Source organism: Panthera tigris, chromosome E1 (assembly GCF_018350195.1).
Source record: "Panthera tigris isolate Pti1 chromosome E1, P.tigris_Pti1_mat1.1, whole genome shotgun sequence".
In the NCBI taxonomy this organism is placed as follows: Eukaryota; Metazoa; Chordata; class Mammalia; order Carnivora; family Felidae; genus Panthera; species Panthera tigris.
The window spans coordinates 3028124-3042344 of record NC_056673.1 but is presented as its reverse complement, the minus strand read 5'-3'; the positions used below and the strand labels follow the sequence as shown (position 1 = coordinate 3042344).

General features: G+C 55.8%; 2 protein-coding genes across 5 annotated transcripts; one reads left to right on the top strand and one right to left on the bottom strand.

Annotated features, from left to right (window-relative positions):
* Positions 1 to 2203: 2203 nt before the first annotated feature.
* SLC25A35 (solute carrier family 25 member 35) lies at positions 2204 to 5939 on the top strand. 2 transcript variants are annotated; one of them, XM_042967441.1, is made up of 5 exons: positions 2204 to 3157; positions 4049 to 4114; positions 4561 to 4713; positions 5098 to 5232; positions 5405 to 5939. In XM_042967441.1, exons 1-5 carry the CDS (start codon positions 2783 to 2785, stop codon positions 5576 to 5578), a joined length of 903 nt encoding a protein of 300 aa, XP_042823375.1. In that variant the 5' UTR covers positions 2204 to 2782; the 3' UTR covers positions 5579 to 5939. The 2 variants fall into 2 exon arrangements, with proteins under 2 accessions (XP_042823375.1, XP_007086037.2); XM_007085975.3 differs by lacking the exon at positions 4561 to 4713.
* A 36-nt stretch (positions 5940 to 5975) lies between these two features.
* Positions 5976 to 8113, bottom strand: RANGRF (RAN guanine nucleotide release factor). Of its 3 annotated transcripts, XM_042967444.1 has the most exons (6): positions 7974 to 8113; positions 7214 to 7300; positions 7009 to 7125; positions 6635 to 6791; positions 6442 to 6527; positions 5976 to 6269 (listed from the first exon to the last, which is right to left on the bottom strand). In XM_042967444.1, exons 2-6 carry the CDS (start codon positions 7288 to 7290, stop codon positions 6146 to 6148), a joined length of 561 nt encoding a protein of 186 aa, XP_042823378.1. In that variant the 5' UTR covers positions 7291 to 7300; positions 7974 to 8113; the 3' UTR covers positions 5976 to 6145. The 3 variants fall into 3 exon arrangements, with proteins under 3 accessions (XP_042823378.1, XP_042823376.1, XP_042823377.1); XM_042967442.1 differs by lacking the exon at positions 7974 to 8113 and having other exon boundaries at positions 7214 to 7405; XM_042967443.1 differs by lacking the exon at positions 7974 to 8113 and having other exon boundaries at positions 5976 to 6257; positions 7214 to 7405.
* Between the last annotated feature and the right edge of the window lie 6108 nt (positions 8114 to 14221).

The following is a 14221-nucleotide window of genomic DNA, read 5'->3' as shown; positions in this document are numbered from 1 at the left end:
ACACAGAATCTGAAGCAGGCTCCAGGCTCCGAGCTGTCAGCACAGAGCCCAACGCAGGGCTTGAACCCACGAATTGTGAGATCATGACCTGAGCCAAAACCAAGAGTCGGACGCTTAACTGACTGAGCCACCCAGGCACCCCAAAATTAAGGTATTTTTAAAAATAATACTATAAAAGTAGTCTATCTCTAGGGTATCTAGATATTAAAGACAAAAGGCCTAAACTAATGGTTCTAAAACTTCAGCACACATCAGGATAACCTACAGGGCTTGTTGAACGGAGTAGTCAGTCAGTCTTCACCTCCTGAGTTCCTGGTGCTGGAAGTCTAAGGCAAGACTAGAGGATTTGCATTTATAGTGAATTCCCAGGTGCTGCTGCTACTCCAAGGACCACACTTTGAGAACCACTGGTGTAAACTCCAGGATTAAAATGATAATTAATTCTCGGAGCTCCTGGGTGTCTCAGTCGGTTAAGTGTCCAACTTCAGCCCAGGTCATGATCTCACACTCTCTGAGTTCAAGCCCTGCGTTGGGCTCTGTGCTTACAGCTCAGAGCCTGAGCCTGGAGCCTGCTTCTGTGTCTCCCCCTCTCTCTGCCCCTCCCCTGCTCATGCTCTGCCTCTCTCTCTCTCTCTCTCTCTCTCTCAAAAATAAATAAAAACATTAAAAAAAAAATTTCTCATCCCATCCACCAGGTGGAGAACTCTAAGAGCATTCTTTGGAAATTTCCAGAAGACTCAGAGCCCCTGCTGAGAAGCCCCATTATCTGTGCTACTTTACCCTCCACCCCTCCTGCCTCATCTGAACTGCTCAATGAGGTAGCAGTACAATGGTGAGATAGAGATGACTCAGACAGGGTCTAGGGGTGGGCTGGGGCGTCCAAGAACTCCCAGGGAGGTGAAGGAGTCAGGGAGTAAACAATTGCTAATTAAAATGAAAAATGTGGGTAAATGCTTGAGGAGCAAAGCCAGATGGAAATGGCTGAAAGTGGAGAACTTGAAAAAGCTTCAAGTGTCAGGAGAAGTAAAGGTCAAGGTGAGGAATGGTTTGGGAATCGCCAAAAGAAGGAAGGGACATTCCGGGCAGTGGCAACAAGACACTGGAGGGCACAGGGCACAGGGGTCTGACAGCTCCCGGCTTTTCTGGAAACCTGGTAACTGAGCACTTAGTACAGATCCAACACTTGCACTCAGGTCGGTGCAATAGATAATTATCATTCCTGTTTAGAAAGGAAGGTCTGAAATGTTAAGTAACTTGCCTAAGGTCACTGAACCGGTGCACAACAGGACCCAAACTGGAACTCCAGAGGCGCTGAGTCTAAATCTGGTGGCTGCCTCACTCACACACAGGCAGGCAGCCTCTGCCTCCTCCTCCTCCTCCCTCCCTCCCCAAGATGACATCCCCCATCCTGCTTTCTTTCTCCCAAGCCTTCTTTCTCCTTCCACCCCTTCCCAGGGTTGCTAGCTAACCCAACCTCTTTCCTCGGTTCTCCCGTGATTAACTGTCAGCGGACTCATGAGTAAAGACAGGGGCCCAGGATCCCAGGCTCCCCCACCACCAGCGGACAGTGTAAACCTAAGCCCAGGGAACTAACCCCCTGCCTTGCCCTGTCCGCCCTTCGCCTCTGGATTGCCGCGAGGATCAAGAGCTCAGGGTTGACTGCGCTCCCACGCCAACCTTCGGGGCCCGCAGCCACCACACCCCGGAGCTGGAGCCTGCGAATACTCTCCACAGCCTCAAGAGATCCATCCGGCCCAGCAGGTGTGTCCCCCGTCGGCACCTGCGGGCGTAGCCGCAGCCTCCGGGTTCACCTGGCGCCGGAACCCAGGAGGGAGCGGATCCACAGTTTGACACAGAACCGGACAGAAGGCGAAGGGAGGGGCGCCCTCCGCCCGCGAGAGGAGCAGCCCCAAACCCCAGCCCAGGAGCCCTGGCTCCAGCCTCTCCTCCCCGCGGGAGATACAAGCTCTGCTTCCCCAAAGCCCCTCCCGGAGCTTCCCGTCCGCCGCGCCGGCGCGGGCGCCGGCGTGGGGAGAGTTAATTTCAACAGCCTCTCCCAGGATTCCGGGGGCCGGGTCGTCCAGAGCACCTCCCATTGGCCGCGGAGCCGGCTCGGCGCTGATTGGCTGGCGCTCCCGGCTGCGGCTCTCCCCGGCTCCCGATTGGGCGCCGCGCTCCAGTGACTGGAGTGTGGCGGCCCGGCCTCCGCTGGCTACCCCTGGCCGGAGCTGCAGCGGGCTTCGGCAGCTGCCCGGGGACGCTTATCCCGGGCTGGAGTCCCGACTTGCTTCCCCGATACAGATCGATCCCGTTGCCTTCCCCGGGACGCCATCGATCTTCTCCAGGATCCTTTTCCTCCGTAACCTGCTGTTTTTCTTTTTCCTTCCTCCCGGCTCCCATCTCCCGAATCCGCATTTCCCTCCCCTGCTCCTGGGCCCCCGTAGCCGACCATCCTCATCATTCCACCTGCCATCCTCCTGACTTCCGCCCTTCCTTGGCCTCAAATCCTTGACCGACAGAGCCCTGCCATAACCTTCTCACCAGGCTCCCCTAAACTCCTTTTTCTTCTCTCTTTGCCAGCTCCTGACTCCCAAATTCCAGCTAACCCTTGACCTCTTGACATTTGACCCTAGCAGTCTCCGCTCCAGACCTCTCAATTCCTATCTCCTGCAGCCCGGACTGCTAAGACTGAGGCCCTCCCCCTGATTTCTGAGCCCCCCGTTTCTGAAGCTCAGTTTTACTTTTTTACTCCTGGGCCACTTCCTGTTACTGCTACCCCACCATGGACTTCTTGATGAGCGGCCTGGCAGCCTGCGGGGCCTGTCTGTTCACCAACCCCCTGGAAGTGGTAAAGACCAGGATGCAGCTGCAGGGAGAATTGCAGGCCCCGGGCACCTACCAGCGGCACTACCGAAACGTCTTCCACGCCTTCATCACCATCGGCAGGGTGGACGGCCTGGCTGCCTTGCAGAAGGGACTGGCCCCCGCCCTCTTATACCAGTTCCTCATGAATGGCATCCGCCTGGGCACCTACGGGCTGGCTGAGGCTGGGGGCTACCTGCACACTGACGAAGGCACCCTCAGCCCTCCACGAAGCGCAGCAGCTGGGGCCCTGGCTGGGGTCATGGGAGCCTACTTGGGGAGCCCCATCTACATGGTGAGAAGAAGGATCTTGCCTGGGGCCTTCAGGCAGACACTTGGTGTCGGGTGGGCCCGGGCCTGCACAAGCTGATACTGAGCTTGGAAGTGGGTTCGTGCAGGGGATGATGGGGAATTTGAGCACCATACATCAGCGGGTGTAGGGGATCAAGGAAAGTCCCGGGCATCACAGAATTAGAATCCCGCAGTGTTCTCCTTTGAGTTTTCTGGAATAGATGAAGGGTCAATAGCCTGAGGCCCAGAGAGGGGAAGTGACCAGCTCAAGGTCACACAGCTGCTTATTGCTAGGATTAGGCCTTGCTTAGGGCTCCTCTTGGAAGATCCTGGGAGGCAGTCAGTTCTGTAAGAGAGGCAGTCTGTCTGGTCTCGCTCTCAGGGTATGAGATTCAGGGACGGTGACCCCTTCAAAAATCAGCCTCCACATGCCCCCGTGGGGTTTGGGGGCCAGAGAGCAAGTTTTACAGATGACCCCTCACAACCTGCCCCAGTTTGATGGGCAGGCTGGTTCACAGTGGTGGCTGGAGATCCAGTCTGAGAATAAGAGCTGGCGTGAGAGGCCGAGCACCAGAGTGTTGCCCTACGGGAACAGTCTTAGGAAATGCTGCCTTTCTCCAGCCTCCCCATCCCCCACCCTACCTCCCCAAGGGAAGGAGGATGTAGAGGGGGTGGGGTGTCTTCTCCGTGCTAAGAGATCCATCCCCTGGGACTGGAGCCAAGGGACACAGAGTCTCATGACCAATTTGTTAAGTGGGAACAACAATAATTATCAGATTAAAAGGATATACCTTGCCGAACACCCCAGAGGAAGTGTGAGGGGGTCAGGCGTTCGGGTCTTTGGGGTGGGAGGGTGGCCCCCGGGCTGGAGGCTGTGATACTCTCTCGTCCCCAGGTGAAGACACACCTACAGGCACAAGCAGCCTCGGAAATTGCAGTAGGGCACCAGTATAAGCATCAGGTGAGGGTTTTCCAGCCCCACTGGCTCCCTGCCCCCCGCGCCCCTTGCCCCCCAGCTCTCTGCCTGCCCCCAACAACTGCAACCCAGCCCCGGCTCTGCCTGGTCCACCAGCTCAGCCCCACTGCGTCCCTGGAGTCTGCCCAGACCCTCTTTCCCACATGGTCCCCACTTCCTCCACGTCTCTGCACCTGTTTCTCCCATCCCATTCTCCTGAGCTGCTCACGTCCTCCCTTGCTTCCTGCCCCTATTCTGGGGTGATGAAGAAAGGAACCACGGGGGGGGGGCTGGTAGATCCCTGAAGGGGCCACATGCCGACTCTTAAGTCCACACGGAACTGGTTGTCCGGACACCGGGTGCCTGTTAAGGACCCCTCCCTGGCAGTGTTAGGTGGCAGCCCCTGATGCTGGGGGGACTGAAGCCCGCCCCCGTGGTCTTCCCCCTGCCAGGGCATGTTTCAGGCGCTAAGCGAGATTGGCCAGAAACATGGTCTGGTGGGGTTGTGGCGTGGGGCCCTGGGCGGCCTGCCCCGAGTTATCATCGGTTCCTCCACCCAGCTGTGCACCTTCTCATCCACCAAGGACCTCATCACGCAGTGGGAGGTACTGCCTGGGAAAGGGGTGGGGCCTCCCCGGGAATGTGGGCAGGGGGGAAGGGCAAGCTGAAGGGCGCCCCCCCCCAGAGGGGACAGTGCTGACATTCAGTGTGAGGGAACAAGGGAACAGCAGGAGGGCTTGGGGCCCACTGACTCTTGACACCCTTCCCACTGTCCTCTTGTCGCTTACCTCGCTTACCTCGCAGCAGTCGTCTCTGAGTCCCCAAGCAGCCTGCCCTTCCTCCTTCCAAGTGTCATCACGCTGTATTATAAGTGGTGGCATGGGAGCTTCCCGAGTTACCAGCTCTCTCCTGTGTCCCCAGGACGGGGCCTATCCTTCCCTAGGCCTCGAATGATTGGCTGACAAAACTCTTCCTCCCTCCACTCTTAGATACTTCCTCCCCAGAGCTGGAAAGTGGCTCTGGCAGCTGCCATGGTGAGTGGCATTGCGGTGGTCCTGGCCATGACGCCGTTTGATGTGGTCAGCACGAGGCTCTACAACCAGCCCACGGACTCTCAGGGCAAGGTAAGGGAGTGCTCTGGAGTGTCGGCAGGCAGGGAGAGCCAGGGGGTGGGCGAAGGCAGACTGTGGGGGCAGGTGGGACAGCCAGAAAGGCAGCCTGCCGAGATGAGGCCCCCTGGTGGGCTCTGACAGATCCCTTCCCTGTGCTCTCCCTCCCTCTCCAACCTGCTCTCAGGGCCTCATGTACCGGGGGATGCTGGATGCTCTGCGGCAGACCGCTCGGACAGAGGGCATTTTTGGCATGTACAAGGGTATAGGTGCCTCCTACTTCCGCCTTGGCCCCCACACCATCCTTTCCCTCTTCTTCTGGGACCAGTTACGCACCCTCTACCACACGTACACCAAATAACAGCCAGTCCTTCCCACACCACCACATCAGCACTCCTTAGACACTTCTGCCTCCACTATTGTGTTCTCGTGACTTCTGACCAGCGGATCTTTTCGTCCATCCAAAGGGAACCGCCTATGCCACTCCCTAACTGTCTTCTCAGGGTTGAATCACTACAAGGGATAGTTTCCCTCCCTTTCTTGGGTGTCACTTTCTTTAAACCTTCCCTACCCATCCCCTGGACACTTCATACCCCTCTCTCAGGGCTGAACCGGTCACTCCAAAGTATTTCCTCCTTTTATTTGGGCAGCCTTGGGTCCCTTCGGCTCTGATGCACAAACTTTACACTCCCCACTCCAAGACCAAAGGGAACCCGGCGGGGGACGGGGGGGGGGGGATCCAGGTGTCTTGTTAGATGCAATGGCACAGAGATTATCTTGGGTATAAAGCAAGTTTATTTCTGCAGACAGGAGGTGTCTTATGTTTATGCACAGGGAAGGAATTAGGGGAATATCTCCAAACCCTCGCTCCCCTTGCAGAACAGGGCCCCCATGTGCTTCAGCAGCGTCACGCGGTACTTCAGGATCTTTACTGGGGACCAAAGATGCCGGGATCGTGAAGGGTCAGACTGGTCACCAGCTGTTCAAAGTCACCCAGGCTCCAGGGCAGAAGTGACAGATTTTCAGGGCTAAGAAATGACCTGTTGTCAGGGCTTGAGGGTGGGGGAACAGATGGAGAGACAACATCATCCAGGCCTCCGGTTTGGAAGTTCCCACCTCCTGTTTCCAGGAGAACCCCACCAGCCAGTCTCCCTGCTCCTCCCCTCCCAGCAGATCCTCCTGGGGTCCCAGCCATGAGCCATGTGTCCTATCTGTCCTCCTTACGGGGGCTGACTGAAGGTGAGCAGGACATCAGTCTGGTACTGGGGCAGCCGCAGCAAGGCCTGGTGCACCGTCACGTCCTTTGCTACCTAAAGGGATCAGTGTCAGGATGCTTACCCGACCCCACCCCCTCACCCCTCCCCCGCCGGGGCCACTCCCTTCACCCCTCCAGGAATCTCACATTCCCTGCCCTCACCTGCTGGTTTTCCTTAGCCACCTGCTGCTTGCCAGAGAGGACCCAGGCTTCTTGACAGCAGCCCCTCAGGGCCAGGTTCTCCAAAAAGAGGGGCTGCACAGTTTCCACTTGCACAGCCCTAGCCTCCTGCGCCCCGCAAACGTCCTCAAAGTGGTATCTAGAGTAGGGGGAGCAGGGTCAGGCAGGGGCATCTCTCACCGCTCCTCCCCTCCCCCCCAGCATCTTTGAGCCCTTTGAGCTTCGCTCGCTTCCGGTGATAAAGTGTTGCCCTTGGAGTTCTCATTGCCCCGATTAAACGTCCAGCCGCAGGCCCCGCCCACTCCTCCAGCTCCGGCCCTCCCATTGGCCAGCCGCGCGGGCGCCGCCTCCCTCACCGAGCAGCCTCCTCTCCCTGCACGTGGGCCTGCTGCTCCAGAAGTTCCACGATCAGGCTCTGGTCCGTCACGCGGTGGCAGAAGACTTCCTGATTATTCGGGACCGGCCGGAGATCGCTGGAGAGAGGCGAGGCAGACCCCCGGGGTGACCCCCGCCGCTCCCCGCATCCCACCCTGTCGGCCAGCGGTGCCCGCGCCTTCTCACCTCACGTCGATGGCCCCGGGGGGGAGAGTGGCGGAGAAGGCCCCTCCAAACAGCGGATAGTCTCGCGTGGGCTCCATGCGCCTGGGACTAGGTTCGGGCATTACAGAGATGCACGAAAAACCCACGTGCGGCCCCGCCGCTTCCCCTCCGGCGTTTCGCCGCCGCCCCGGCCGTCTCCAGGCCACCCTAGCCCCGCCCCTTTAGCTTTGGTCCCGCCCCGCGGTCGCGTTGGCCAATCGGCGCCTGCGTCTTCGGGGCGGTGCCCGGCGGGGCGGATCCCGGAAGCCACGCTCTCCCGGGGGGCCCCTCCCACCCCCCACTCCGGCGTCCGCGGAGAGCTCTGATCTCGGTTTGGGAATAATGATGCCCGCCTGCTCCCGAGCTCGCGCCCACCCCTCTCCTCTTTTAAAAAGGTTCGCACCTCCTAAGATTGTCGCCTGAGACCCTCGTTAGGGGCCCTTGCTCGTGCCAGGGACCGGCGTCTAGATGGGGTCTCCTGAGTCCCGGGAAAATAGTTTGAGGGTCTCGCAACTCCCTCTTTGGGGCCCCTTGATGGCAGCGAGCTGCAAACCAGACCGCTAATTCCCGGATGCGGGGAATTAGGGATACAGTGGGGCCACGTGTGGGGCCTGGTTAGGATTCAGGCTTCATGCTTTTCTGGACGCGAGACCCAACCCGGGGATTATAATGCTTAATCCCTCTCAAATCTTGCCTTGAGAACCCGGTGGGGAGTGGGGAGGGTGGCCGCCCCAACACGCACCTGGAGGAAAACACGGATTAAACCCTCTGTTGTTTCTCTTTTATAGATTTTTAGAATGTTCTTAAAGTGTCTGCTCAGTGATATCCTGCCAGCTAATGTCTCCATTCACGTTTGATCCCCAGCACCGGGCAGAGTGTTTAGAACATAATAGACCCATTATGTATTGTTAAATGATTCAATAAACCCCACCCACGGGGTTCCAAGTGGGACTATACTATGGACCCTAATAATTTAGTGACATTGGGGTCAGGGGACACCTCATTTTTGGCCCCTTACCAAAGCTGGAGGGTACAGAGGCAATTAAGACCCGATCCCTGCCTCACCAGGGAACCGTGGAGTACACTTTGACCCAAAATTCACTAGGGCATCCTAGGGGTATTTTAGCCAGGGCATCATCAGGAGCCAAGACTTGGAGATGAAACGGCATGTTTTGGGAGAGGCTAGCATATCAGTTTGGCAAGGGCGCAGTGAGGAACAGGTAGCAGGCAGCTGTGAACAGTGACGCTGGAGAGGCTGCCTTGTGCAGGGTCTTTATAGAGCATCCGAAGGAGCTTGGACTGTTCTCTTCTGACTGCTAGCATCAGACTTCTCTCAGCCTCACGTCCTCGTCTCTAAAACGTTAGGATTAAAAGAGCTATGGACGTAGCAGCATCTCTGGATCTGTTTCTGGGCAAGGAGAGTGGACTAGGTTTGATCCATGAGGAATTCTAGAGAGGAGGGGAGTGTTACAGACCCCAGAGGGAGAGAAGGAGCTTGGGCAAGGGACACCAAGGGGGCCAGATCCCAGAGGTCTACTCCATGTGGCCTCTGTCAGGTGGGGAGTGGCAGACCTCCTGGTCCCTCCCTCCCCATCTCTGCCTGCCACCTCCCCCCACCCCCAGCCCAACCCCACCTGCACAGTACCAGCTCTAACTGCTTTGTGAGCAGTCAAGCAGATAGGGAACCCTTGGAAAGGGGATTTCAAGGACAAAGAGGTTAACGGGGCCCTGGCACTGGGCACAGGGGGTGGGGGCCTACTGAGCCAGGATTAGGGAGACTGAGGAGAAAGCCCTCCACTTCATCGATTTGGGTCTCTGGCGTGCCAGGAGTCATGCTGTGCTGTGAGCCTTGTGTGAGACTGGGGATTTCTGGCCCGCCACAATTCTCTAGGGGCGCAGGTTAGGTCCGCTCTTGCAAGTGGTGAGAGGCAGACCTTCATGAAGTGACACAGGCACAGGGCGAGACCCCCACCCTCACTTGGCAAGCTCCACCTTGGACTTCGCTTCCCTTCTCTCACCGTTTACCTCTGTCTTTGTGTCGATCACTTCCTCTAGCCCTCCCAACTGCTGACCCCTTGCATGTTCAAGTGCAGTCTCCCAAGAGACAGAAACTAACTGGGTCATCCAACTGGAAAGTACCTGTTTGGCAAGCCCTCGTGCTTGGCCACCTCCCAGGCCACTAGCCAGACACGAGTGAAATCCCCACTCGTGGTCCAGCTGGCCGTCGCTAGGATGAAGGGTATCATGGGACGAGTCACAGTAGACCCAGGTGGCCCAAGGGAGGGTGTGTGTGAGGGTCTGTCCGGCTCTCAGCTCATTGGTTGAAAGAGATCTGCAACTGATGGATTCCGTACCCCTAGGATGTTCCCTTAGGTGATGCCCTGCATGCACTTGATACAGCTGTTTTCTTTGGGGACAGGTGTCCCAGAGCACCTTTGAGGGCACCAGGGATTGGAAGTGATGGACTTGGACCAGAGAGATGACCTCAGTATCCAAAGTCAAACATCAATTTTAGGAAGAATGAGGGTGACCTATATACTTCTATTAAGCCCAGGTTTTTTACTTTTTTTTTTTTCTACCGTGTGTCCCCTCGGCCGTTTGGTGAGGCCCATGGACCCCTACGCAGGAAAATGTTTTCAAATTCATAAAGTAAAATATGTATGACTACAAAGGAAATGAAACTATGTAAATATAATCATCAAAATGAAAACCCCAGATTTGTTTTAAAGTTTATTTATTTTGAGAGAGAGAGAGAGCGAGCGTGCTTGCAAGCAGAGGAGAGGCAGAGAGAATGGGAAAGAGAATCCCAAGCAGGCTCCACGCTGTCAGCGCAGAGCCCAACGCGGGTCTCCATCCCACGAACCGTGAGATGATGACCTGAGCCGAGATCAAGAGTCAGATGCTTAACCAACTGAGCCAGCCAGGCGCCCCCAAGCCCCCGGATTCTTGTCAGAGTCAAGATGTGCTTCTCTGATACCACGTTCACAAGATCTAACAGCAGGTCTGGAAAGTGTGACGTCAAACTGGCAATGCACATAAATCGTACCTCAGGAGATCAGCAACCCCTCTAATGTGACAGTATCTGCAGCCGCTATTGTGACAGAGCCTCTGGTACTGTTCCTACTACTGTGGTATCTACAGTCACAATTGCAGGAGTTTCAATTGGAATTGAATTGAATTGCTGAATTTCAATTGGAAATAGGCATAAATGCATAACAAGCATTTCCGATTGGTCATTGGAAATAAGCATACTTTTTTCCCCATCCAAGTTGATTGATCGGAGCGTAAGGAACCCAGCTGTGGGGGCGCCTGGCTAGCTCTCGTGCGACTCTCCATCTCAGGGTTGTGACTTCCAGCCCCAGGGTGGGTGGAGACATTACTTAAATAAAACTTAAAGGGGTGCCTGGGTGGGCTCAGTCGGTTAAGCGTCCGACTTCGGCTCAGGTCATGATCTCGCGGTCCGTGAGTTCAAGCCCCGCGTCGGGCTCTGTGCTGACAGCTCAGAGCCTGGAGCCTGTTTCAGATTCTGTGTCTCCCTCTCTCTCTGACCCTCCCCCATTCATGTTCTGTCTCTCTCTGTCTCAAAAATAAATAAACGTTAAAAAAAAAAAAAAACCTTAAAAAAATTTTTTTTAAATAAAAAGAGGAAAAGACAAACCCAGCTATGAAGTACGTGCCATGGCCGTGGACTAGGCTCTGAGAAAAAAAATCCAAAAATGTGTGAAACACGGTGTCACTTTCTACGCACCCAGCTGAGCAAGAGAGCTGGGGTGAACAGTCTCCATCCTGTAACGTTATAGACATTAGAGCCCTCACTTCCCAGTTGAAGCTGCCTCGGAGAGGTGCCCACGGTCCTGGGGCAGCCAGTGGTAGCCCTGGGAGATTTCTAACCAAAGACCTTGCATCATGAAGGCAGTGTTTGAGGAAGACCATGTATCCTTGTATTGGGGATGATTCTATAGCTGTCACCCAGACCCCACACCCCCCACCTCCCACGGACCTTTCCAGCCCTGTATCTCCCCCTTCTCCCCTCATGCTCTATATGCAAGGTACTCTGAACTTCCTTTAGCCCTTTGACTGAGTCATTCTCTTTCATGCCTCAGTGCTTTTACACACGCGCCTTCTGCCTAGAACTTTCTCCCTCTCTTCCCTGGCTAACTCATTGTCAGGAGCCTTCAGAGGGCTCCTGTGATGCTCGACTTCCTTGTCCCCACCGTAGATACTCACTGTGCTGTAATGCTCTAATCCTCAGTAGATTCTAAGCACCAGGAGGTTTCTGTTGTTGTTGTTTTGTTGTGTTGTGTTTTGTTTTGTTCTAAGAGAGAGAGAGATTGAGAGACCACAAGCAGGGGAGAAGAGTAGAGGCAAAGAATCCCCAGCCATGTGGGGCCCCACATGGGGCTCAAACCCACAAACTGTGAGATCATGACCTGAGCCAAAGCCAAGAGTCAGACACTTAACCGACTGAGCCACCCAGACGCCCCGATCATACCCATCTTTTACCTTTAGCTTCCCACTGAGTTGTACGGGGCCTGGTCCATAAATATTTATCGAATGGATATTGCTTAAGAGGCAAGCAGTTATTTACCAGTTAAAACCAGTCAAGAGATATTATAAGATAAAGAACTCGACTGGCCTTCCTTCTTAATTCCTGAGGGGGAAACTAAATCGTTGGGATCTTCCAAGTGATGGGGGTTCCTGGTTACTCATGGCGGGCCCTGCTTGTTTGCACTAATGGGACGACTACATGGTTTATGCAAAGGGAAGAATCAGGATGAGCGTAGGCCACACCGTAGAGACCAGCCATGTTCGAGCCACTTGATATCAGCCCAATCAGACCCCAAGCCCCAGCAAAAACTCTGGACACTGAGGCTCAGGGAGACGTTCTTGGGTGGTAAACACACCGATGTGCCAGGAGGGCGATACCCCTTGTCTCCTGGGGGAATGGGCTTAGAAGGTCTGCTTCTAGGACCCTTCCAGACCCTTGCAGTGAAACAGCAGTGCTAAGTAGAGCACTTCCCTGAGTTCTGTGAGCCATTCCAGTGAAATATCGAACCTGTGGGCATTGCAGGAAGCCTGGAATTTATAACCACTTGGCCAGAAATGTGGGTGAGTGGGGGACCCAGGAGATTTATAGTTGGCATCTGAAGTGAGGGTGGTCTTGTGGAAAACGATCTATAACATGTAGCACCTGATGCCACCTCCCAGTTGGTGTTGGACCAGTTAGGGTGACATAGAATAAGAGGTCAGTGTGATATCCCAAGTTCAGGGTGATGAGGGTCTGTGCTGCGCTGGTAGAGAAGGGAGAGGAAGAGACGGCACCAGAAAAGCCATGAGCAAGGGAAGCCATGACCTGGGTGATCCCAGGTGGAAGGAAACATGGAGATCAGTGGCCAAGATGGAGGCCTGGCCAAGAAGAATGGCTACACCGATGATAGAAATAGGGCACGGGCACCGAAGGGTTTGGCTCTGGGGCCAGGAGGAGACAGCATCCTTTCCTCCATCTCCCAACGGTGGAGTGCAGGTGCCTATGATTCTGCCATTCCTCCTTGTCACCGTGGGTTGTCCGTAGCCAGTCACTCAGAGGCAACAGTACCATGTGCCCGGGCTCAGTGACATTTCTTCCTGAGGACCCTCTGCCCGGAGCTAGCGGAAGGCACACAGCCTCAGAGTGAGTCATGGGTCCTTCTGGATAACCTTTTCCGTAAGTACATCAGGGCCTCCCAGATTCTCACCTCCATCCCAGATGTCTCCTGGCCGCCCGCTGGATACCTCCGTCGGTGCGTCCTGAGCACGGCACAGCCTCTTGACCCAAGCGTGCCCCCTCCCCAGTGTTCCTATCACGGTTAATGAGATTACCATGGAGCCGGTCCAAGCAAGAAGTCTGGGCTCCACCATTGGCCCCCCCACGCCCTCCTCCTCCCCTCACATCCAGTCCCTGGTGAGTTCTGCCTCCTAGTGTCCCTGGAACCCTTCCATTTCTCTCCATCTCCAGTCTGGGCCAGCATTTCCTGCCTGGAGAGTGCCACGCCTTCTTGCCCCGACCCCCCCACCACACACACCCTCCTCTGTCTTCCTCCCCTGCAGCCCTAGTGGTAGTCCCATCTCTACCCCGAAACAGACCCCTTCTAGAGATTCCCCGTTGCTCTTTGGAGAAAGTCCAGGTTCCCTAACATGCTTGTTAGGTCTTTCCCCAGGCCTGTCCTCTCTCCCACTTAATACTCCAGACACCCCTTCGTTCAAGTCCTTACATCACCATCTTTGCGAGTCAAGTCTCCACCCCCCCACCCCCACCCCGCCCCGAGCTTTCCTGTAACAAGGTTAGTCCTCCCTCAGGCCTCAGCCACTCCTGGGAATCCCTCCCTGAGCCTGAAAGCTTGGGCCGAATTTTGTGGCCACAGGACAGGCTAAGCCGCACACACCCACCCCTTCTGGGGGGTGGGGGACTGACTCACAGTGGCCGGCACTCCCAGTGGGCTGCTCACACAGGAAGGTCCTTCCTGAAGCCAGAGACGGGACTCCAACCCAAGCCCCACCCCAGCAGTACCTGGGCCTCCACCATCTGGCTGTGTGCTGCCCCCACATATCCAATGACAGGCTGAAATTTCTTTGATTTCCACCCCAGCATCTGGAATACCGCAGGTGGTAGGGAAACAGGTTTGCCCGCCCCCTGGATCCTGTTGGCTGCCAGGCAGGTGTTAAACTGGGAAAACAGATGGGGCGCCTGTGGGGCTCAGTTGGTTAAGCTTCTGACTTCGGCTCAGGTCATGGTCATGCGGTCCGTGGGTTCGAGCCCTGCGTCTGGCTCTGTGCTGACGGCTCGGAGCCTGGAGCCTGCTTTGGATTCTGTGTCTCCCTCTCTCTCTACTCTCCCCTGCTCGCACTCTGTCTCTCTGTCTCTCTGTCTCAAAAATAAATAAACATTAAGAAATGTTTTTAAAAATTGGGAAAACATTAAGACTTAAGGGTTCTCGTGTCTTCCACCCCCAC

What these genes read in the sequence shown, in the direction of transcription:
- RANGRF (XM_042967442.1), bottom strand. Translation starts at nt 7,314, where the DNA reads ATGCCCGAACCTAGTCCCAGGCGCATGGAGCCCACGCGAGACTATCCG. An exon ending in CCCGGGGCCATCGACGTGAG is followed by an intron (nt 7,126 to 7,213) that starts GTGAGAAGGCGC and finishes GCCTCTCTCCAG; the next exon opens with CGATCTCCGGCCGGTCCCGA. An exon ending in TGGCTAAGGAAAACCAGCAG is followed by an intron (nt 6,528 to 6,634) that starts GTGAGGGCAGGG and finishes TGATCCCTTTAG; the next exon opens with GTAGCAAAGGACGTGACGGT.
- SLC25A35 (XM_042967441.1), top strand. Translation starts at nt 2,783, where the DNA reads ATGGACTTCTTGATGAGCGGCCTGGCAGCCTGCGGGGCCTGTCTGTTC. An exon ending in TGGGGAGCCCCATCTACATG is followed by an intron (nt 3,158 to 4,048) that starts GTGAGAAGAAGG and finishes TCTCGTCCCCAG; the next exon opens with GTGAAGACACACCTACAGGC. An exon ending in CCACGGACTCTCAGGGCAAG is followed by an intron (nt 5,233 to 5,404) that starts GTAAGGGAGTGC and finishes ACCTGCTCTCAG; the next exon opens with GGCCTCATGTACCGGGGGAT.